This window comes from Balaenoptera ricei, chromosome 10 (genome assembly GCF_028023285.1).
Source record: "Balaenoptera ricei isolate mBalRic1 chromosome 10, mBalRic1.hap2, whole genome shotgun sequence".
Classification (NCBI taxonomy): domain Eukaryota; kingdom Metazoa; phylum Chordata; class Mammalia; order Artiodactyla; family Balaenopteridae; genus Balaenoptera; species Balaenoptera ricei.
In genome coordinates, this window is record NC_082648.1 from 97718757 (window position 1) to 97740150 (window position 21394).

The 21394-nt window shown below is 53.1% G+C and overlaps 1 protein-coding gene across 1 annotated transcript in view; it reads left to right on the plus strand.

The window, feature by feature from the left end:
• CACNA1I (calcium voltage-gated channel subunit alpha1 I) overlaps window positions 1-21394 on the plus strand; it is a 115365-nt gene that overhangs the window by 31834 nt on the left and 62137 nt on the right. Inside the window, exon 5 of the mRNA XM_059934866.1 lies at window positions 17962-18059. Coding sequence (XP_059790849.1) covers window positions 17962-18059 — 98 coding nt within the window. The remainder of the gene's footprint in view (window positions 1-17961; window positions 18060-21394) is intronic.

Here is a 21394-nt window from a genome sequence, read left to right on the forward strand (position 1 = left end):
CACGCTGAGACCAGAGCTCTGGGGAAGTGTTATGATTTTCTGAGAGCATTTCTGGGCCAGGCTGGGGGCTCGGGAGCTTGAGGACTTGCCTGAGGAGGTGACACACACACAAGAGCTGAAGGACGAGCAGGTGTTAACCATGCCCAGTAATGGTCAATATGGCAGAGGTGAGAGGGGGGGAGACAAAAAGGCTGGAGGCCCACGAGTGTGTGTGTGTGAGTGTATACACGTGTCAGTATCTGTGAGAGCATGTACATTTGCATATGTGTGCGTGCCAGCATACGTGTGTGATGCCCTTGAGAAGGGGCAGGGAGGGTGACCAGGCACAAGGCTGAGATGGGGAGTTGGTATCCCCAAGTATATGCTGAATTCCACGGATGAGTCCTGAAGGGCAGTGGTTCGCTCACTGGTGTTCTTTAAAATGTGGCAGCTCTTCTGAGTATCCTTCCCTAAGAGCTGTATTCAGTTTCACAACCACATTATCAGCGATGATTTAGACCAAACTAGAAGTTAGTGCTGGGGTCCCTATGCTGGGAGCTGTGTCACCCCTTTGTCAAATTCTTCATTCTCATTCTCATTTTGATTTGGCTGGAGGACATCCTTAAGTAGTTTTTTTTAAAAAGAAAAGGTGTTTAGATAGTGCCATTTTTCAGTCTTGCCTGTCTGAACATGTATTCCTTTGATCTTTGTGGGTGAAGGGCAGTTTTTGTCTGTACTGTTCTAGAGTCATAGTTTTTCTCCCTCAGAACCCTGCCCATGATACCAGCCAAATCGACACCATAGTATTGCAGCTGAGGCCACTATAGATCTGGTTCTTTTTTCCTTGGGAGACAGCCTGCTTTTTCCTTGCTAGAAGCTTGTAGGTTTTCTCCTCACCTTCAGAATTCAGAGATTTCACAAGGGCAGGTGTAAGTGAAGAACTGCTCCCTGTGGGGCCTTTTGGAACTCAAGACTCATGTATTCCTTCAAGTCAGAAAAAAAATCTTCTGTATCTTCTTTGGTGATTGCCCATTCTTCTCTGCTCTCTCCTGGAATTCCCAGTAAGTGGTTATTTCCCTCCTCTATTCTCTGCATTTTTCCTCATTTCTCTCACAGATTTCATCTGTACTTGGAGAGAACTCCTTGACTTGGCCTTCTGAATCACTAACGATGTCCTTTTCTCTATTTACCGCCCCTAATGGAAGCGTTCCTCTCCTCTGTGTCTTTTTAATTCCCAGGATCGCTTCTGGCTCTTGAATTTATTTTTCAGAGCAGCTTATTTTTATGGACGCATTATTCACTCGTATCTCTTTGTAGATACAAATCAGCCTTCTTTTTTTTTTTTTTTTTAATATTTATTTATTTATTTATTTATTTATGGCTGTGTTGGGTCTTCGTTTCTGTGCAAGGGCTTTCTCTAGTTGTGGCAAGCGGGGGCCACTCTTCATCGCGGTGCGCGGGCCTCTCATTATCGCGGCCTCTCTTGTTGCGGAGCACAGGCTCCAGACGCGCAGGCTCAGTAATTGTGGCTCACGGGCCTAGTTGCTCCGCGGCATGTGGGATCTTCCCAGACCAGGGCTCGAACCCGTGTCCCCCGCATTGGCAGGCAGACTCTCAACCACTGCGCCACCAGGGAAGCCCCAAATCAGCCTTCTTAAAAGTCCTTTCCTGATCCTGAAGTCAAAGTGTAATTTCCAAAAAGTTAAAAAAAAAATTACCCTCACACAAATCTTAGAAGGAAAATGTATCAGATTTATTCAACTCATTAATGGGGAACAAGCAGGATGGTAATCAGCAGAATTAGGAAGACAGGCACTGGAGAAAAAATGTGGGGATAAGAGGCAGTTAGAATCAAAGCTGGTTAACAGCCTTATAAGGTCATAAAACATAACCTTTGGGATTATCTCTTATATTGGGCAGAAATCACTTACATGTTTGATAGAATTCACCTGTGAAGCCATCTGGTCCTGGACTTTTGTTTGTTGGAAGATTTTTAATCACAGTTTCAATTTCATTACTTGTGGTTGGTCTGTTCATATTTTCTATTTCTTCCTGGTTCAGTCTTGGAAGTTATACCTTTCTAAGAATTTGTCTGTTCCTTCCAGGTTGTCCATTTTATTGGCATAGAGTTGCTTGTAGTAGTCTCTTAGGATGCTTTGTATTTCTGCGGTGTCTGTTGTAACTTCTCCTTTTTCATTTCTGATTTTATTGATTTGAGTCCTCTCCCTCTTTTTCTTGATGAGTCTGGCTAATGGTTTGTCAATTTTGTTTATCTTCTCAAAGAACCAGCTTTTAGTTTTATTGATCTTTGCTATTGCTTTCTTTGTTTCTATTTCATTTATTTCTGCTCTGATCTTTATGATTTCTTTCCTTATGCTAACTTTGGGTTTTGTTTGTTCTTCTTTCTCTAGTTCCTTTAGGTGTGAGGTTAGATTGTTTATTTAAGATTTTTCTTGTTTCTTGAGGTAGGCTTGTATAGCTATAAAACTCCCTCTTAGAACTGCTTTTGCTGCATCCCATAGGTTTTGGATCCTCGTGTTTTCATTGTCATTTGTCTCTAGGTATTTTTTGATTTCCTCTTTGATTTCTTCAGTGATCTCTTGCTTATTTAGTAACGTATTGTTTAGCCTCCATGTGTTTGTGTTTTTTACGTTTTTTTCCCTGTAATTCATTTCTGATCTCATAGCGTTGTGGTCAGAAAAGATGCTTGATATAATTTCAATTTTCTTAAATTTACTGAGGCTTGATTTGTGACCCAAGATGTGACCTATCCTGGAGAATGTTTGTGCGGGCTTGAGAAGAAAGTGTAATCTGCTGTTTTTGGATGGAATGTCCCGTAAATATCAATTAAGTCTATCTGGTCTACTGTGTCATTTAAAGCTTCTGTTTCCTTATTTATTTTCATTTTGGATGATCTGTCCATTGGTTTAAGTGAGGTGTTAAGGTCCCCCACTATTATTGTGTTACTGTCGATTTCCTGTTTTATAACTGTTAGCAGTTGCCTTATATATTGAGGTGCTCCTATGTTGGGTGCATATATATTTATAATTGTTATATCTTCTTCTTGGATTGATCCCTTGATCATTATGTAGTGTCCTTCCTTGTCTCTTGTAACATTCTTTATTTTAAAGTCTATTTTATCTGATATGAGTATTGCTACTCCAGCTTTCTTTTGATTTCCATTTGCATGGAATATCTTTTTCCATCCCCTCACTTTCAGTCTGTATGTGTCCCTAGGTCTAAAGTGGGTCTCTTGTAGACAGCATATATATGGGTCTTGTTTTTGTATCCATTCAGCAAGCCTGTGTCTTTTGGTTGGAGCATTTAATCCATTCACGTTTAAGGTAATTATTGATATGTATGTTCCTATGACCATTTTCTTAATTGTTTTGGGTTTGTTTTTGTAGGTCCTTTTCTTCTCTTGTGTTTCCCACTTAGAGAAGTTCCTTTAGCATTTGTTGTAGAGCTGGTTTGGTGGTGCTGAATTCTCTTAGCTTTTGCTTGTCTGTAAAGCTGTTGATTTCTCCATCGAATCTGAATGAGATCCTTGCCAGGTAGAGTAATCTTGGCTGTAGGTTCTTCCCTTTCATCACTTTAAGTATATCATGGCACTCCCTTCTGGCTTGCAGAGTTTCTGCTGAGAAATCAGCTGTTAACCTTATGGGAGTTCCCTTGTATGTTATTTGTCATTTTTCCCTTGCTGCTTTCAATAATTTTTCTTTGTCTTTAATTTTTGCCACTTTGATTACTATGTGTCTCGGCGTGTTTCTCCTGGGGTTTATCCTGTCTGGGACTCTCTGCGCTTCCTGGACTTGGGTGGCTATTTCCTTTCCCATGTTAGGGAAGTTTTCCACTATAATCTCTTCAAATATTTTCTCTGGTCCTTTCTCTCTCTCTTCTCCTTCTGGGACCCCTATAATGCGAACGTTGTTGCATTTAATGTTGTCCCAGAGGTCTCTAAGGCTGTCTTCATTTCTTTTCATTCTTTTTTCTTTATTCTGTTCCGCAGCAGTGAATTCCACCATTCTGTCTTCCAGGTCACTTATCTGTTCTTCTGCCTCAGTCATTCTGCTATTGATTCCTTCTAGTGTAGTTTTCATTTCAGTTATTGTATTGTTCATCTCTGTTAGTTTGTTTTTTAATTCTTCTAGGTCTTTGTTAAACATTTCTTGCATCTTCTCGATCTTTGCCCCCATTCTTTTTCCGAGGTCCTGGATCATCTTCACTGTCATTATTCTGAATTCTTTTTCTGGAAGGTTGCCTATCTCCACTTCATTTAGTTGTTTTTCTGGGGTTTTATCTTGTTCCTTCATCTGGTACGTAGCCCTCTGCCTTTTCATCTTGTCTATCTTTCTGTGAATGTGGTTTTTGTTCCACAGGCTGCAGGATTGTAGTTCTTGCTTCTGCTGTCTGCCCTCTCAGAAATCACTTACAAATATTTCCGAGTTTACATGTAATTGCACAGCAGCCAGACTGTTAATTAACGGTAAAGAGTGAATCAAACAAAGGTATATTCCCCTAGATGATGAAATAATCCTTAGATAGGTCTGTTAAATAATGCTCCAAAAGACATTGTGAGAAATACTGCCTTCCCTTTGCTGTATTTCCACGTTTTAGGATAATTTTTCTTAACTCCTGTTTCAGGGAAGTCATTTTTTTTTTTTTAAGTCAGTACTGCATGATTTATTTATTTATTTATTTTGGCTGTGCTGGGTCTTCCTTGCTGTGCTCAGGCTTTCTCTAATTGCAGTGAGCAGGGGCTACTCCTCGTTGCGGTGCGCGGGCTTCTCATTGTGGTGGCTTCTCTTGTCACGGAGCACGGCCTCTAGGCACACGGGCTTCAGTAGTTGCAGCACATGGGCTCAGTAGTTGTGGCACACGGGCCCCAGAGCGCACAGGCTTCAGTAGTTGCGACGCGTGGGCTCAGTAATTGTGGCTTGCGGGCTCTAGAGCTTGGGCTCAGTTGCCCCATGGCATGTGGGATCTTCCCGGACCAGGAATCGAACCCGCGTCCCCTGCATTGGAAGATGGATTTTTAACCATTGGACCGCCAGGGAGGTGCCCCCACTCTGCCCTTTTGACTTGAAGAGTCTCCTCTATTGCTTAGTGATTTCCCCCTCACCGTCTGCTCATATTTATAAATAAAGACGCTGAAGATCTAAGCTGAGCAGAGTGAGGTGCTGGCCTGGCTTCAGCATTGTGGCGAGGTCACCATCTGATGTCTTCTCTTGGTCCTTGGGGTGGGGGTGGGAGGGGGTGGGGTCCACAGGCCAGCATCCTCCTGGGAGTCAGGGAGGGCTGGGTGCATATGGAGTCCCCTAGGGCCCCATGCTTGATTTAATGCTCTGCTTTCACCATTTTGAAATTCTTAATACGTTTTGAACAAGCGGCCCTACGTTTCCACTTAGCTCTGGGCCCCGCAAATTACGTAGCCAGTCCTGGCTTAGGGGGTGGGTTCAATGAAGACATTCTGTGAGTCATGAACAGCCCCGTGTGGGATGCTGGGAACTCTGGTGACCCAGACCTACCCCTGTCCTGGGTCCTTCCTGTCCTTTGTGCCTAGGGATGGTGTGGGTGCAGAGGGCAGGATGGGAAGCCACAAGCCTGGACTCCAGAGCCCAACCCCCCGCCCAGTTCCACCCAAGCTCACAGCTATAAATGTCCTGTTTCCTGAGTAACCGGCCTGCCATCCCGAGGATGTTTTCTTCCTTCCTGCTCCTCCTCTTCCCCAAATTACTGGCTCCCTCTTCAAGTGATGGAGGAGACAGAACCTCTGTACTGGAAGGTTCCTTAGAGGTCAGAGCCTTCACCTCCACATCCATTCGGCCCCTGCTTGTGTGCTGCCACTGGGGGCAACTCACAAGGCAGTCGATTGCAAACTGGGACAGCCTAATGTGCTAGGAAGTTCTTTCACGAAGCTGAAATTTGTCTTCCTGTAGCTCCCACCTGATGGGACCATTCATTCACAAAATCAGCATTTATTGAGCACCTACTACACGCCAGGTGCTGTGCAGCGGGGACACGAGAGGAACAAGACAGATGCTGTTGTGATTTCATGGAGCTCCCGATTTAGAAAATGGATATAAAACAGATAATAAAGTTCCAAATAACTTCTAAATTGGGACCAATGTTGTTGCAAAGAAGTATAGAAGGGCCATGAGGATGTGGACTGGGGGCCTGATTTAGATGGAGGGGGAGGGTTAGTGTACGGCTTCCTGAGGAAGAGAGGCCGGGCGGGGGGCGGGGGGGCAGGGGTGTGTGCAAGAGCTGACCAGGCAGGGGGTGGGGGAGGGTGTCTGTCTGAGCCCAGGGATCTGGGGCATGGATGGGTGCTGAGAGATGAAGCCAGAGACGGGGGCAGGGGCCTGATCGCACAGAGGGGCCTGGAGCGCATGGGCAGGTGCCTCCCGACAGACTCATGACAGCCTTCACAAATTGGAAGGCGGCTCATATCCTCCCTGAGTCTCCCCAGCACCTCCCACCATTTGTCCAAGGACAGGTGCGTGGCCTCACCTGCTGGACATATTTCAGGCTGTCTTGGTCCCTGACTGGGGAGCAGGACCCCAACTTTCCAATGATGACTTTTGGGGGAGAGAAGGGACTGCCCTTGCCCCAGGGTCATGTGGGATCATGGTGACCTGTGAGGGGCTGTGCTCCCTACCACCCCTAGGTCTTGTTCACTTTCCAAGCCAGGTCTCTCCCACCCTGGAACTAAACACAGTTGATTTTTTTTTTGAAACCACAAATACCAAACTTTGCATTTATTGTTATTAATTTCATCTTATAGTGATATCTTGGAGTCTTGATTCAGTCACTCATTACATTTACTTCCTGTGCTTGATCAGCCCAGGACAGTGAGCCCTGTGGCACCTCACTAGAGACTCTCTTCCAGTGTGTGACAAAGCCCCACTAATCCATGGGTAATAGTTGAACCGACCTCACTGTCTTGTTTAAGCTACGCTTTTCTGCCTTAGTCCATTAGGAGGCCGTGAAATATTGAATGACATTCTTGTTGAACTTGAGATTTTCTTTATCTGTATATCTCCCTTGCTGTATCAAGCTGGTAATACTACCGCCTCCCCTAACCAACAACATGAACTGGCCGTTGACGTCTGTGGGGAGGGGCCTGGGTGCTTCTGTTAAAACCTTCCCCAAGAATTCTGATGACTGGTGTCTGTGGTGGGGTTGAGCCAGGGCTCTAGGGCTGGGCTGTAGGGACCTTTCCAGAATGAGGCTGAGCCAGAGCCCTTGCCAAGGGCATGGCTGGTGTGGGCCCCGCCTTGGAAGAGTGCAGGCAACAGTAGTGGCCTTGAGTCTGATGTCCCTTGAAAGCTTCTGACTATGATGGTATCCTGGAAAGGACCTCGGTGTAGAAACTGGAGCAGCTGAGGGCTGAGCGTGAGCAGATCAGGAGTGGGCAACCTCCCAATCCTCAAACATACGTGCAGCCTGGTACCCCTTCTCAGTGCTCCTCAAAATTCAGAGAGTGACAGGGTTACTGGGGCACATGTTAAAATATAGATTCTTGGGCCTCACCCAAGGGATCTAGACCCAGCAGGTACGGAGGGCCTAGGAATCTGCATTACATGCAAATGCCCAGGTGGCCCTGATGCAAGTGGGTCTAGTTCATTTGACCCTCACAGAACCCCTCATTGGGAGTGCTTCAAGTGGAGAGCACGATTCCCAGTCCTGGAAGCCGCAGGAAGGGGGAGAGGCTTGGGGAGGGCTTCATCTCTGATCTGTGTCCAGGACCTGAATTAATGCTCATGACAAGCAGATGTGCTGTGTCAACGGAACAGTGGGGACTCCTTGTAAGACTTTCTATCATCGTTAATAATATTAACACAAATAGCGGTAACGTCTGGAACTCTGCGCCTTGGCCAGGGAGGGAGAAGGAGAGGCTGGACCAGGATCTATCCCACCCTGGAAACAGCTTCTCCCGAGTATGCGTGGGGAACAGCTTCTCCAACCTGACTCTTACAGGCTCTTGGGAAACAAAATGTCAGTAAGAATTGTTCCTTATCCCTGGACTAGGGCTTTCTAGGAAGATCAGGCAGACGTGTCCCCTCTGTGGTTGCTTGCTGAGAGTTCCTGTTGTCCAAAGTGCCCCATCAGTGGGACTTTAAAAAGCAAAGGGAATTGAATTGAAAGGCATTATCCAGGTGATAAAAATAAGAGCATCTACTATTTGCTGAGTACTCACCTTGGGCCCTATGCTGTGCGTTATCTGGCTTCATCTGCAGACCAGCTCTGCGAGGGAGGGACTCCGGTCAATTCCATTTGACCGATGAGGCACGGGGACAGGGAGTGACCTGCCCGAGGTCATGGACTGGCAAGGGGCAGAGTCAGGAGTTGAACCCAGGCAGCTTGGCTCCATGGGCTGGGATCAAATCCTGGTTCTGTGTAACTTGCTGGGTGTATTTGTCAGGGATGCATTTGGCTGCAAGTAACGGAACATATGACCAACAGTGACTTGTGCAAATCCTGGGGTGTTTTGTCTGACATAACACGATGTTCTGAGGTCAGTGGTTACCAGTGATGGCTCTGTGATGCGGGGGCTGATGTCCTTGTGATTTTCCAGGTCTTTCTTTCATGGTCACAAGGTGGCTGTTGAAGCTGTGGGCATCGTGTCTGCACTGAAGGCAGGAAGGGTGAAGGGAGACAGGGCTATGCCAGCCGCGCCTGTCTACTTGGATCTGGAAAACAACATTTTCTTTTCTAGATCCTTCCCCTGTCCCAGCATGCTCGGCCAGAACTGGATCTCATGGCCATCCTTAGCTGCAGGGGAAGCTAGGAAAATAGAAAACATCATTGAATTTGGGTAAGTCAACCAAGAATCGTTCCCTGGGGCCAGGCAAGATTGGAAGAAGAGAGAATGCGTATTGGGTGGGCAACTCTCCAAGTCTGCCACACGCCTCTCCTAGGGTCTGAGTTTCTTCGTCTGCTCTTGGCCAAAGCTGTGGCCCTACCATGTCTCCAAGTCCTGGTTGGAGCCTTGGGAGCACTACCTGGGCTGACTGTGGGTGCACATGATCTGTTGAGAAATCTAAAGTCAATTACCAACCTGTGTAAGCTCCACAGAGGCCCATGCCCGCCAGCAGGCCCGCTGTGGTTACCAGCATCAGAGAGTCACCACTGGGCTGTTTCCAGAAGCCTTTGCTGCCGGCCTCCCTCCCGCATGGCTCTGTGTGCATGATCTCTGGGTCAGGGAAGCACTCCACGTGTCAGCAGGCCCAGGGCAGCCCCCTGGCTCTGCCACTGACTTTACACCCTGCTTTATCCTGGGCTCTACAGGTCTGTCTGCTCCAAGGCCTGCGTGCTGCGGGGCAGGGCTGAGGCTGAGCCATCGACCTGGAGTCCCTGGAGCCTGGCCCTGAGCCAGCATGGCGGAGAGGCTCCATGACATGTTTGTTGTGTATCTTTGTGCCCAGTCACTGCAGAGCTGGGGGATCTGGGGCCATTTTCTTGTAGCCGAACTGGCCCTTGGGTGGGTGTGGACCTGGGAAGCTTCCAGGGAGAATCCTGGTGTGGATGATTTTTCATTTGCATATGGAGAAAAGTGGGAGGGAGGGAGAGAGTGATGATCACTGCTCTGGTCCGTTTCCATGGAAACAGGATGCTAGATGTCATGGGGGGCGGGGTAGGGGGTAAATCACCAGAGATTCTCAGGCTACAGGTTGACAAGCCAGACACTAGTCAATCATAAATCGTTCAGAATTCTCTCAGTTATATGGACAGGAACCTGCCGAACCTTGTTCAAGGGAGTTTATCATCTCCTTTACTGAAAGTCGAGGGGTCTCTGACTTCAGGGCACGCTTAATCCAGAATCCTGAAAGATGTCACCAGGCAGTGTGTCCTCCCGTCCCACAGCTCTTCTCATTCCTCTGTGTCGACCTCCATCCCTGGCAGCTTTCCTCTCAGTTGGGGGGATGGCGGCGGGCAGCCCTGAGTGCCCAGCCTCCTCCCTCTGGTTCAACAGAAAGACACCTTTGCTTTCTCAGCCACTCCAGCAAGGGCAGAACAGAGCCTCCTTGGCTTGGATTGGCATGTGCTCATCCCTGAACCAATCACTGTAGCCTAAATGCGGCAGCACTCTGATTGGCCAGACCTAGGTCAAGACCCATCCCCTGGCGCTGGGTGTGGGGTCGACCTCTCTCATACCACGTGGCCTAAGAGTGGGGAGGATGGACTTGGAAAATCCCAGGACTGTTACCCTACAAGCGGAGAAGGGTGCTCTAGATAGGCACAAACCACCGCTGCTTAGGTGGGTTACCAGAACTAAAGTTTCCTGACTGGGCTGGGCTCTCTTACATCCCCACAGTCCAGAGAACTTGGGGTTGTTAACCTTATTTCCTAGATGGGGAAATGGAGGCTCAGAGAGATTAGCAGCCTGCCTCAGGTCACACAGCCCGTATGGACCAGATCTGGGAGGTGCTCAGGTACAACCGTCCCCAGAGCTCATGCTCACTCACTATATGAAGGGTTTTACCTTTTCAGAGGCCAAAATATTCTAGTTGATCTCCCCTGGAGGACTTGGGCAGCCTCACCAGCTCTCAGAAGGATGTGGAGTGAGTCTCGGAAGAGGGACCTTTCCCTCAAGCTGTGGTAGAGCCAAAAGAATCTCTGTCTGGTTTCCAGCAGCTGCGCCCAACTACCGTGGTGCCAAGACTACCCTGGAGTAAGGGAGCTGAATTTTGTGGGAGGCTCATCAGGAGGCATATTTCGGATGTATGCTAAAAAATTATATATTATTGCTTGCCTGAAGTTCAAACTTAACTGGGCGTCCTGTGTGTATCTGGCAATTCTACCCAGAGATAAAGTCACTGGAGTGTTGTCATCTGAGTGGAGCCTTGTCGAGAGAAGGTCCAGGGTCTCCTGCTGAGGTCCCCAAATTCTTTTGTGGCCCCCAGTTCCCCCTTTACTCTGAACTTGGCCTGAGTTGGTTTCAGCGCATCAGTTTCTTTGTCAAGCGGGCTAAAGAAACCCTGTTCTTCTGGTCTCATAGGATTTGTGTGAGGATATATGGGTAAAAATGACCCATAAATCATAAAACGCTGGCCAAAGTCAAGGGTTAATGTTATCACTCCCTAATTCTCTCTTTCCATTATTTCCTTCCTCTCTCCCTCCACTGAACACCTACTATGTGCTGGGTACCAGCATAGGAGCATAGGCTGGTGGTCTAGTTATCAAGCAACACAAGCCTGAGTCATCACAGAACTTCCTCCTGACAGATGATCTGCCATTTCCAGCATCTCAGCTTCCTTTCCATTAGCTACATCTTACATTACATTTTAAGAAAGCCCCCGTGGGTCCCTTGTAAAGATTGAGGAAACACCCTATTTTTATCAGCAACACACAAGAATCATCTCCTGGGAGGGGTATTTCCTGGAAAGATGTTAAGTCTCAGTCATTTTATGGTGCTTCTTGTCAGCTCCAAGCTTTTTTTTTTTCTGATCTTGTCCCTCAAGTTATTTGTTTGACAAGCTGGCAAGGGAGCTGCCTCCAAGCCAGGCCCTGGGCCGGGGGCTGGGGACTCAACTAGGACTCTGAGCTAGCCCCTGAGGAACAGGGGCAACGACAGCACCCCTCAGGGCCAGAGGTGCCCTAGTAGAGGCACAGTGGGACCCAGAGCAGGAGAGTTCAATTCTGCCTGGGGGTGGGATCTGGACAGCCAGGAAGGGCACTCCAGGTAGAGAGACTGGCAAGTGCAAAGGCACGTCGGCTGGAAACAGCATGGTGCACTCTGGGAAACTGAGATGGTGGGTGTCCCTGGACTGCAGGGCGAATGGTGGGCAGTGCTGATGTCATGGTCAGAGAACTTCCGGAGGCCCTTACTGCCTGGGCTTTCCCCGGCAGGAGGTGGGATCCAGGGAAGGATTTAAGCAGGCCTCATGTGATTCGTGGGCCAGTGTGAACCGAGGCAGCGAATGAGGCTGTGATATGATAATAGCTGGCTCTTTCTTGTGCCAGGCCCTGTCCTAGGCACTGAACCCATATGTGAACACATTTCAGCCTCCCCACACCCCCATGAGGTCAATTCAGTGACTTGCCCAAGGTCACATACTAGCAGCAGAGCTGGGATTGGAACCCAGGCCCCATGCTCTAACCATTGGGCAGCACTGCCCCCATGGATGCTGGCTCTACTCCAAGCGCTGCTGATTCAGTTTACTGGTACTTACTGGCCACCTGGCCAGCTGTGGGAGGTGCTCACGCCTGGCCTGATGACTGATGAGGTGGGGAGGGGTCATGCAGAGCTCTTGGGTCCCCCACTACTCAGCTGGGTGACCTGGGCTCTGTCTGAGCCTCAGCTTCCTCATCTGCGTGGGGCGCCGTAATCCCACCGTGGGAAGGGGTGTGAAGTGCTTGGCACGTGGTGAGTGCTCCAGAAACCCCTCTGAATCAGCAGGACTCTGAGTTGCCAGTGACAGAAACCCAACTCAAATGACCCCCAAGGCCCAAAGGGCAGGTACTGGCTCACGTGCCTGGGAAGAATAGAGGGCAGCTCTTCGATTCGGGTGCAGCTGGAGGGAGTGCTCGAACCATATGGTCAGGATCCTGCTTCTCTCCAGTTCTGGCCTCAGCCTTCCTTTGTGTTGGCAAAACTTTCAGGCCACCACGGAGGCAAGATGGCCATTAGTGCCTCCGGGTTTCCTGGCGGTGGCTTAGCCGGGAAGAGCACCTCTTCCCTGCAGTCCCAGCTCAAGGGTGGTGGCCGGGGAATGGTTGTCCACTGGCTGACCAGGCCTGGGTCTCTGGGCCTGTCCCGGGAGCCAGGGGAACTGGGAGTGGGGCAGGGTGTCCCCTCAGCAGGAATCCGTGGGGAGGGCCCTGGAGAGCAGATGTCCACCCCGCCTGCCCACCCCGGCACGGTCCCCACCTCAGCACGGCCACCTCCGAGCCCCTCTCCCCAGACGACATGGCACCCGGGAGCTGGGTGCAGTCAGCCTCCTTCTGGGGTGATGTCAGGACGAAAGTGCTCGCTTTAAAGCAAAATTACTTACCTAATTAGGCACTTGGGAGCTGGCAGGAGGCAGTGGGGGTTTTTGTTGATTTTTTTTTTTAGACTTTTAGCACTGAAGCCGCACCATAAAGTAACTGTGTAATTAGGGATTAATTTCTCACTCCCGCAAGTGATGTCTTACTTGGGGCCTAAGGGAAGTCAGCCGGGTGGTTATTCACCCACAGAGCGGCCCTCTTCACCCTCTTTCTTTTTGGAGGTGGGGGATGCTGCCTTAGCTTTCACCCAGTGGGGAGGAGGAGGAAGGAGGCGGAAGGTGGCTGCTTCTGTCACAGGCGTTCTTCATGCTGCATAGATTCCCGGCGCCGGCTCTGCGTGGCGGGGCGGGAGCGGGGTGTGTCTGAGGAGAGGGGTGCCCGGCCAGCATCCGGCCGGTCAGTCGATGGATAATGCTGCAGCCCCGCCCTCCTGGTCCACGTCTGAGGCACACAGCCCGTCGGGGTCCCTGCTGGCACTGCACCCCAGGGGAACCTGCTCCTGAACAGCCCCTCGCTGGCTTTTCCCTCTCTGCTGCTCTCTCTCTGTGCCTCCTGGGATCACCCCCAAATAAACTGCTGCTCCCAAAACCTTGGCTGAGTCTGCTTTGGGGGAACCCAAACTAGACAGGAGGTGTGAACAGAGTGTGGAAGCAGCCAGAGCAGAGAGGGTTGAATTCAGCCTGCCGTGCAGGGAGGGCGTGAGCAGGGCTTCGTGGAGGAGGGCGTCTTGAAGGACGAGAGTGAGGAGAACAGGCAACGCGCAAAGGGAAGGGGGCAGAGAATCGCGTGTTTGGTGAGCTCCGTGGGCCTGGCCTGGTGCCCGAGGTGCATGGAGTAGGAGCAAGGGGTGGGGGGAGGGGGCCGAGGCCAGACTGCAGGGCCTTGAAGGGCAATGGGGAGCCATTGAGGGTTTAAGGCCAGGAGTGACACAGCTAGATTCGAGTTGGTTTTTTTTGGCTGCGTTGGGTCTTCATTGCTGCGCGTGGGCTTTCTCTAGTTGCAGTGAGCTGGGGCTACTCTTCATTGCGGTACGTGGGCTTCTCATTGTGGTGGCTTCTCTTGTTGCGGAGCACGGGCTCTAGAGCACTTGGGCTTCAGTAGTTGTGGCACGAGGGCTCAGTAGTTGTGGCTCACGGGCTCTAGAGCGCAGGCTCAGTAGTTGTGGCTCACGGGCTTAGTTGCTCCGCGGCACGTGGGATCTTCCAGGACCAGGGCTCGAGTCTGTGTCCCCTGCATTGGCAGGCGGATTCTTAACCAGTGCGCCACCAAGGAAGTCCCTAGATTCGAGTTTTAGGAGGTTTGGACTAACCGAGGATGGGCCGTGTGGAGAGGAAGCAGGTGGCTGCTGCAGCTGTCAGCAGAGAGGCCTGCGTGCTGGAGCTGTCAGCGACTGTCCCACGCGTTGGGCTTGTTGGTGCTCGGTCACCGTCAGGACAGCGTGATCCCGGGGCAGAGACTTAAACCCGCAGTTCCTACCTCCCGGCTACTCGCTCAGCCCCTCTCTCGCCGTCCTCGTCCAATGTCCAGCTTTCTATCCTCTTCCCCTCAGGGAACGGGAACTCCTGGATTCCTCACTGCGCACCTGCTATTTGCTCTTTATCACTGAAAGCATTTCCATCTGGTCTTGCTCCCCCAGACGGGAGATGCGGCTGCAGCAGGACACCCTCCCCCGCCACCCTGATGGGTTCATGAAATATAGAAGAGAGAGTTAGGACCTGGGAGAAACGTTTAGGAACTGAGATCCAGCCAGCCGCGTGGTGCAGCCAGAAAACAAACAAACAGAACCCCCCAGAGCCAAGGTTGTTCATGCTGCTAAGAACTTAGTGACTCATCGCATTTCTCCTTTTGACTCAACTGCCAGGAAGCTCAGAGCTAAGATCTTGACACTAAATTCTCCCAGAAATTTCTCTTGAGGGCTTTTCAGTGGGGACCCTGAGGGCTGCAACTGATGAATTCTTAGGGGAATTTTTGCAGTAGAGGATCAGGTCAGAGGTGAAGGGAAGGGACTGGGTCACTGTGTCGCTCTGGGTCTGCCAGGCTGTGGCTGCTTAGTCCCCTTCAGAGATGGGGACAAGAGTCAGATCAGCCTCCCATGAGGTGGGGTCTAGGAGGCGTTCAGACCCTAAAGCTTACTAACTCTGGGTAACTGTGGGCCTCGGTGACACCCAGCCATAAGTTGTATCTCACTCAGGACCCAGAGGCCGCCCCCCCCAACCCCCAACACTTATTTTAGAGAAAGAAAGGTGAACCTGAATCCTCACCACGGGGCCTGACTACACAGCGCATCTGTAGTTTCCCATTCTTGCCTCCCAGCCTATCCTGGGGCAGGGCCCATGGTGGGTGCCCCTCACTTAATTAGAACCAGTAGTCCCAGACGGTGGGCGATGGGTTCCTTGAGGGGGGATGGAGGGGGCACAGGGCCCGCGTGGCAGAGTGGGGCGGGGGAGTCAGGGACCAGGCAGGATTGTCCTGAGGGCTCCTGCAGGAGGCAGGCCCTGGTGTGGCCTGTAGCCGTGGGCCCGGCCTGGTCCAGGGCAGCAGGGAGAGGGATGAGGTGGGATCTGAGAAATGTAGAGGGGGCTCGAGCAGGTTAACGCAGGTAACACACACAAGAGGTCCTCAAAAACCATTCGCTTTTCTGTCCACCCATCGTCTATGAAGCATCTATTTATTTCTGTGGTGAGACTTCACGGGATGGGAACAAATCCTGCGCTGGCACTTGATGGATCTCGGCAGGTGTGCCCAGGGGCTCCTGGGACGTAGTACCTGGGTGGGTTCAGTCTGGCGTGGGCTGGGATCTCCCACCTCCAGCACACCCAGCAAAGCATAAAGCGAGCCCACTGGCAGGAGGGAGAGGACCAGGCAGAAGGAAGAGGGTCTGTGTTTGAGAGGCTGGGGCCTGGGGGAGGGGCTGCCCGCCACGGGGTGGCTCTCCTGGGCCTGGCGTGTGTGCGCGTGTGCACGTGCACGTGTGCGCGCCAGCGTGAGAGCCCGTTTGTGGGCCCGTGTGTGCTGCCCCCGCAGTGCCTCCATCACACACATCTCCCTGGGTGCCTGGAGAGCTCTTTCTACCAAATACGAAAATGACAGTTTGGCTCACCCACGCGCGGAATCCTTACGCCGCTCCACGCCCTCGGCGCCCCCTGCCCAGATCACCCCCTGCCCCTGGGCGCCTCAGCCCTCACCCTCTCTGCCTGGCTGCTGTCCCCCTGCCCCCCCCCCCACCGCCCCCTCCTCTGGACCCCTGGTCTCCGTCTCCAGTTCTTAGGTCTCTGTCACCTTTTTTGTCACGTCCCTTCATCTGAATTTGGGCCCTGGTAGGAGTGAGTGTGGATGAGGGTGTCCAAGGAGTGAGTGTGTATGTGTGTGCGCACCAATGGTTGTGTGCAGACGTTTGACTTTGTGTTGCATATGTGTGTGTGTGAAAAAGGAGAGAGAGAGAGAGCACACGAGCATGGGAGCCGGAGCCTGTGCCCCAGAAAGCTGGGGGATGGATGGAGGCATTTCAGGAAAACGGAGCTTTCACTCAATTACTCTTCAAGCAGCGGGAGGGGGCGATGGCTCCACAACAATCGGGCAGGTTTGCATGGTGTGCAGGAAAAGCCTTCACTTCCCGCTGATGGTGGTGATAGGTGGAGCTGGCGGCAGTGCCGGAGTCCCAGGGTGGGGGGCCCAGGTCCGGTGACTGGGACGTCTGGGGTCAGGCTGGGGCTGCAGGCCCCTGGGACCTGTCTTTCAGAGGGGGAAACGGGGGGCAGGTAGCAACTGAGCAGGAAGGATCTGACGGACGTGCAGGAAACTACAGAGGGGACACCGGAGATCTGCCTCCCCTGGAGATCTGGGGAGGCCTCCTGGAGGAGGCAGACTGGAAGGGGAGGGGGACCTGTTTGGTGAGGCCCCGAGGATGAGAACTAGAGCAGTGGTGAGGGCTCCAGTGCTGTCTTTGCTTTTCAGTCTCTCCCCTGCTTGAGTGCGGACGCCTGAGGGTAGGGGCTGGTCTGAGTCATTCTTGGGTCCATAGCACCTAGACTGGCCTGGTTCATCATGGACACATGTGTGGAGAAACTTCCAGGACTCCAGGGGCATCTGCACAGAACCCGAGGAAGGTTTCAATGGACAGAGATGATGGAGGCGTTGCCGGCAGAAGGGACAGTGGGAGAAAGGCCGGGAGTGGGCCCCGCGAGGCTGGAGCCGGGCGCCTTGCAGGGGCTGGCTGGGTGGGTGTGCCCAGGAGAGAGGGATTATTCCTGCAGACCAAGTACAGTTTGCGCCTGGCCTCGCTGAGCCGGCAGCGGAGCTGGGAGTTGGGGGGTGGGGGATGGGTGTGAGGGGGTGGAGGGGGGCAGAACTGGTGCGACTCCTGGCCTGAGCCTCTACCCGTTTGCTGGGTGACCTGGGACACGTGGTGTCACCTCTCTTACAGCCTCATCTCTTCATAAATCTGGGCGTCTAACCCCGGCTTGGGGGGCCCCTGGGGACTTGGGGAGACGGAGGGAATGGGGCTCCACTCCGGCCTCTGCCCTCAGCAGAATCTTCGCAGACGCTGCTGCTGCTGTGTCTGTGGTGTCCAGTCGCCGTCTGGGCTCAGCCTGGGGGCCGCTCGGCGGTTCCTCCGTTCTCCCCTCTGAGGAATGGGGCGAATCCTCCCTGTTTCAGAGGCTGCCCTGGAAGCGGGGGCCGGAGCCGCCTGGCACAGTGCTGGGCATGCAGTGGGGCCCCAGGCTCTCTGCTCCTCCATTCCCTGTGCCCCTGGCCGCATCTACCGGGACCCTCAGGGCAGTCCACGAGGTGGATGTCAGCTGCGCTGCCTACAGAGAAGGAGACAGGCCCAAGGAGACAGCCCAAGGCCAGAGGGCTGACTGGGGCTTAGCGGGGTTTCTGACCACTTGTCTTACCCCGTCCAGGCAGGCGTGGGCGTGGCCGGCCCGGCCTTGGCCCTGCTGTCCCTCGTGCTCCGGGCCTCACTCTTCTCCCCTCTCTTCGCAGGATGGTCGAGTACTCCCTGGACCTCCAGAACATCAACCTGTCGGCCATCCGCACCGTGCGCGTCCTGAGGCCCCTCAAAGCCATCAACCGTGTGCCCAGTGAGTTGGTGCCCCCTGCCCTGCCCCAGGGCACTCACTCACTCAGCAGAGACTGACCGGCATCTCCCCATGCCAGGCCTGTGCTGGGCACGGGATCCTTCAGTGACCGGACAGATGTGGGCCCTGCTGTTAGGGGTTCAAGGGGCACTATTTGGGCCTGAAGATGCTGGAAGGTGGCCCTGGCGCCTCTGGGTCCCAAAAGGACTCGGACTGCAGCAAGTGCTGGCTCTTTGGGGACAAGGCTCCTTGTGGGGGGGCTGTCAAGGTGGCAGGTGTGTGAAAAGAAGCTGCTCGGTTTGAGGGAGGGCGTCGTGCAGCATTCCACCGGGGAGGGGCTCCCAGACCCCCAACTTGTGCTGACTTGGAGCTCGAGCTCCCGACCCACCCACTCACCCCCTCCGTAGGTTCATCCCCCACGGGTCCACCCACCCTCTCCCCCATCTGACCGGCTGCCCGTCCATCTGTCCGCCCACCTAGTATTGAGAGAGGTTATCTGATAACAACAAACGCTGACACCTGCCCAGAATCATGGAGCTTTCAAAGCTTTTCATCTCTGTGATTTCTTCAGAGCCTTACAGTCTCCCTGGCGGGAGGTGGGTTAGTCTCATGAAAAACTGAGATGAAAAAACTGAGACTTGGAGACTTGAGCTTACTTGCCCACGAGGTCTCCTGACTCTTTCCACTGCCCTGTGTCTGGAATGGGATGGGGATCCAGGGAAGGAGAGGGGGAGGGCCCTGCCTGCAGGGGGCTTCAGCCCTGATGGGGAAGGTCAGGAACTTTTATGAGCATCTACTCACCACCTGTGTGCCAGGCTCTTGACATGTCGCTGGCTGACTTAACCCTCTGAACAACCTATGTGAGGCTCAGAGAGGTTAAGTGGCTTGCATAAGGTCACACAGCAATTCAGGGGCAAGGCAGGGATCTGAGCATAGTTATGTCTGTCCTAAGCCGAGCTCTTTCCCTGGCTCTGTCTGACCCCTTGCTTCTCTTCCCTGCCTGAGCCTCAGTTTCCCAATCTGCAGAAGGTGAGAGGGCTCCTGGCACCTCGTCCTCCTCCAGAGTCACCACTGACCCCACTCTGCCAATACCCAGGCTTGGGGCCTTGGGGGTCCCTGCCACTCACCCTGCCCACCTCTCTGCAGCCATCCGCTGTGAGTGCCTGCGGGGCCAGCCTGACTCTGGGCTCGCAGCACGTGTTGGTCAGCCTGGACAGGCCTGGCCGGGCAATGGAGGCTGTACTCTGGGATATTTGTGGAGCAAGGTGACCTGGGAGGGCAGGTTGGCACAGGCTGGGTGAATTACATAGAGGGTCCTGGAGTGCTGGGGTCTCAAGGTCGCACATACAAGGTCACCTCCCCACACATGAGCCTTGACGTGATGGGAAACTCCAGGGGCCCCTGAGAGTTGCTGTGAAGGTCCTGAGGGAGGGGTTGAGAGGTGGGGGTGGGACTGGGGGTGAGCGGTGAGAACCAAAGCTGTGGGAGAGGGGGGAGGAGCAGTTCAGCTATATCACCTTTGCCCCTCCCACTGTCCTGGGGAGACTCCCTCGGGGGCAGGGAAGGGACATCCAGAGAGGCCATCCTAGGTGGCAGACTGTCTCTGTCCTTCCCACTTGCCACCAAGCCTAGAAGTCTCCTTAAAGATTACCTTGTTCAAAACCATCTTTACCCCTTTTAACAAATGTGGAGAATGAGACCCAGAGAGGGCCATGACCAGCCCAAGGTCACACAGCAGGTTAGTGGCAGGGACTAAACTGGAGCCTGTTTCTAACCAGCCCACCTTCCCCAGGGGTGCATGTTCCTCTCTCTCAGGTGCCACCTCCTACTGGGAAACTGACCACAAGGCAGACTTTGTTCCCTCAGTGCCCAGAGCTATGCCTGGTGTGTGGAAAGCGCTCAGTAAATAGGTGTGAAGTGGACCCGCTGGCCAAGTTTATCGAGTCTGTGCAGTCAGTGCTCAGACGGAAGGGTGCCGGGCATGTGGAGCTTATGGGGGTGCAGGGAGGGGCAGAGTGGGGGGCACTGGGGGCCTGAGGTGGAGTCTGAGCTGAGACCCAGCGGAGTGTGGGGATTGACCTGGCAAGGGAGTGTTTTAGAAACACCTGGCAGAAGTGAAGGAGTGGACACAGAGGACTGCTCTGGTAATGTGGGTGAGCCGTGGCCGGGCCAGGCAGGGTGGAGAGGCGCAGGTGGGCAGAAGGCCCTGTCCCCACCCTGGAGAGTCACGGAGGAAGCCCAGCGTCTGGCCTGGGCAACCTCAGCAGGGAGGGCACCGGGCAGGGGCCACATCTTTCCTGGGTGCCCCCCTCAGTGCTCCCCATTTCTGTCCCAGGGGAAGGCAGGGGGTGCCCTCAGGAAGCAGCCACCGTGTGGCCACTGTCACCCTCCTGGCCACGCAGCCCACAGGCCCGGCCCCCTTTCCAGAGATGCGGGTGCATGTGTCGGGGTCACACAGGGGCGTTTGTACACGATCCTGCATCCTGCACCTCCCGTCAGGTCTCGGGATCTGACAGGCATGGGAGCAGCGATGTGACAGGACATTTCAGAAGAGATGGTCTGGGTGGGGGGCAGACAGGATAGACACACAGGATAGACACACAGGGTATGGGCCTCTCTCTCTGGGTGGGTTTCTGTACACCTGTGCACATGTGTGCGCGCGTGTGGGTGTGAGGGTCTCCGTCTCTATGAGAGACCATGTGCTGTATGTATATGTGTGTGCACGTGTGCGGGGTGTGCACGTGTGTGGGGTGTGGGCCCATGTGCCTCTCCTCCCTGCCCTTTTCGCCCTCTCTCGCTGCCCGCGTGAGGAGCTCATTTGCCGCTCCTGGCTGTAGGGGTCGCTCCCAGGTCCCCAGAGCCAGTCCGTTCACTTCTCTGGAGAAGGGCGGGGTTGGGCCCTGCGCTCCTGGAGGTTCCGATTTTGGAGGCTGGGTAGCCCCAAGGGCCCAGAGAGGAGTTCGGGTCTTTCCTTAGGGGCCTCTTTCCTTCTAATAGGCTTCGCTGGGAGGCCCAGAGTGGCCTGAGGTGGGCAGTTCTGTTTCCACTCTGAGCTGATTCCACCTCTCAGCTGACAAATGAATCTCGAATCTTGCTTTCTCAGAACCTGGAAGCACAACCCTCCAGGATCCAAAATATAACCGATGCGCCCCCCTGGAAAGGGACCTTAAGATAAATCCATCTTCATGAACAACTTGATTAACAGGAGCCTCAGGCTGTTGGAGCAGGTCCTCTGATCCAGACCCTCATTTACAGAAGGGGCAGCGTCCTTCCCAGGTGCCAGGAGTTCTGCCCAGAGTCACTGGGGAATGAGTGGCATGGGCGGGGGGCACAGAGTC